Here is a 1868-nt window from a genome sequence, read left to right on the forward strand (position 1 = left end):
CCTGCATTTGGACTTTCTCTGAGTCTGCGTGTGGCTCCCCTGGCAACCATTCAGGGGTTGCACCTGCCTCCATGTGCCATAACTCCAAACGTGCCTGCAGGCTCAAAAATGTTGCGGACTCTTGGTTTAGGAAGTGTGCCTGCCACTTCAAGGGAATATGCTCAGTCACAGAAAGACAGGAAGAGCAAGGAATGGGGAGTTGCAAGTTGGAATGAATGAATGTCTAGTCCCCCCCCCCAATAAACTTATGTTACTGTTTGAAGCAGCTATAGGACTGAGCAGTGCTTCATGAGCCAGCCAGAGTTTACATTCTACAGCATAATCCTTTGGTTTTGCACTGCAGAGATTTCTCCTAAGCTTCTTTTTGGTGCTAAGGCACTTCACTGTATGCAAAAGAGGCTGCCTTCTTTATAATTTGGTGGTGGAAGGTGCCATCAAGTTGTAGCTGACATATGGTGACTGCATAGGGTTTCCAAGGCAAGAGACAAACACAGGTTATTTGCCATTGTCTGCCTTTCCATAGAAACCCTGGACTTCCTCAGTGGTCTCCCACCTAAGTACTTACCAGGGACGACCATGCTTCGCTTCCAGGTTCTTTATGAGATCAAGGTAGCCTGGGTCATCCGGATCAGAGCTCTTTATAATTTACTATGTATTAAATTATTTGCTGTTGGTCAAGTCTATAGATATTATAAATTCTATGGAATTGTACAACGTTAGTGGAAAGTGAACTTATCTTTTTTATAACTTGATTGCTTGTTAAGGAGCACTGATGGAGATGTTCTGTTCCTAGATCTAGATAAAGATGCCAGTTCAGTGGCTTTTGATGACCAGAATATATTCTTGAACCTGGATTGACGTTTAGGGGGCTGAGGGCCAACCCATACATGACAAGGTCTTCCCGGCTCTTAGACGCTGCGATGACAATAGTAGTAGTTCTGCTAGGAAAGGAAGCTAAAAGTCACGCCTGTGCTTTGATTCCTTTCTGCTAGGATTGTCAAAATGCTGCTTCCGGTCAGCAGCCGCACTCGGATCAAGCGCAGTGGCATCAGCCCTTTGCATTTGGCAGCTGAGTGCAACCGCGACGATGTCTTGGAAGAGCTGATCGATGCCGGCTTTGACGTGAACTCCACCCTCTCTGATGAGCGCGCCCGCCTCTATGAGGATCGGCGCACCTCTGTTCTCTACTTTGCTGTTGTTAACAACAATGTCTATGCTACTGAGCTGCTGCTTGAGGCTGGGGCAAATCCCAATGTTGACCTCATCAGCCCACTGCTCATTTCCATCCGCCATGGCTGTGTGAAGACAATGAAGCTGCTTCTGGATTATGGTGCCGATATAAATCCTTATATTTCTTCCCACCCTACTACTTTCCCTGCTACCGTCATGTTCTCTATGAAGTACCTTGCTCTGCTGAAATTCCTGATGGATATGGGCTGTGACGCCTACTCCTGTTTCCAGTGTCAGTATGGGTGTGGCCTCCATCCTGCCATAGAAGTTAGGAGGGACAGGTATAATGATCCCCTGGTGGAGAAACAGCCAAATCCCGTACAGGTATGCATATTTGTTGGAGAAATGTGTGCAGCATAGTGGTTGTACAGTCTTTCCTTAGCTTCATTATCTGACTATTGTAGTTTAGAGTATAGCAAGTAACAGGACTGGGAAAGTATGATCTCACAGAGAACCACTACCAGGCAGGGTTAATTAATTAATTATTGCATGGCATTGTGTGTAGAATAGCCAGGAGATCCTAAGATTGTCTGGCAGCCAGAAGTTCTAGCTCTTTAGTGTTATGCACCACTAGGTGGTGAGCCAGACAGTAGACGAAACATTGGGTTGGTTTAGCTTAATCTTATGGGAAACAAGTT

The 1868-nt window shown here is 45.9% G+C and overlaps 1 protein-coding gene across 1 annotated transcript; it reads left to right on the forward strand.

Moving 5' to 3' along the window:
- The first annotated feature begins 922 nt into the window (after positions 1-922).
- On the forward strand, positions 923-1605 carry LOC107125010 (ankyrin repeat and SOCS box protein 2-like). Its single transcript, XM_015428488.1, has one exon. It carries the CDS (start codon positions 1003-1005, stop codon positions 1588-1590), a length of 588 nt encoding a protein of 195 aa, XP_015283974.1. The 5' UTR covers positions 923-1002; the 3' UTR covers positions 1591-1605.
- Positions 1606-1868: the final 263 nt, after the last annotated feature.

This window comes from Gekko japonicus, unplaced genomic scaffold (genome assembly GCF_001447785.1).
Source record: "Gekko japonicus isolate JY-2015 unplaced genomic scaffold, Gekko_japonicus_V1.1 scaffold16041, whole genome shotgun sequence".
Taxonomy (NCBI): domain Eukaryota; kingdom Metazoa; phylum Chordata; class Lepidosauria; order Squamata; family Gekkonidae; genus Gekko; species Gekko japonicus.

Excerpts from the sequence above, each read along its gene's own strand:
- LOC107125010 (XM_015428488.1), top strand. The coding sequence starts at position 1,003 with ATGCTGCTTCCGGTCAGCAGCCGCACTCGGATCAAGCGCAGTGGCATC.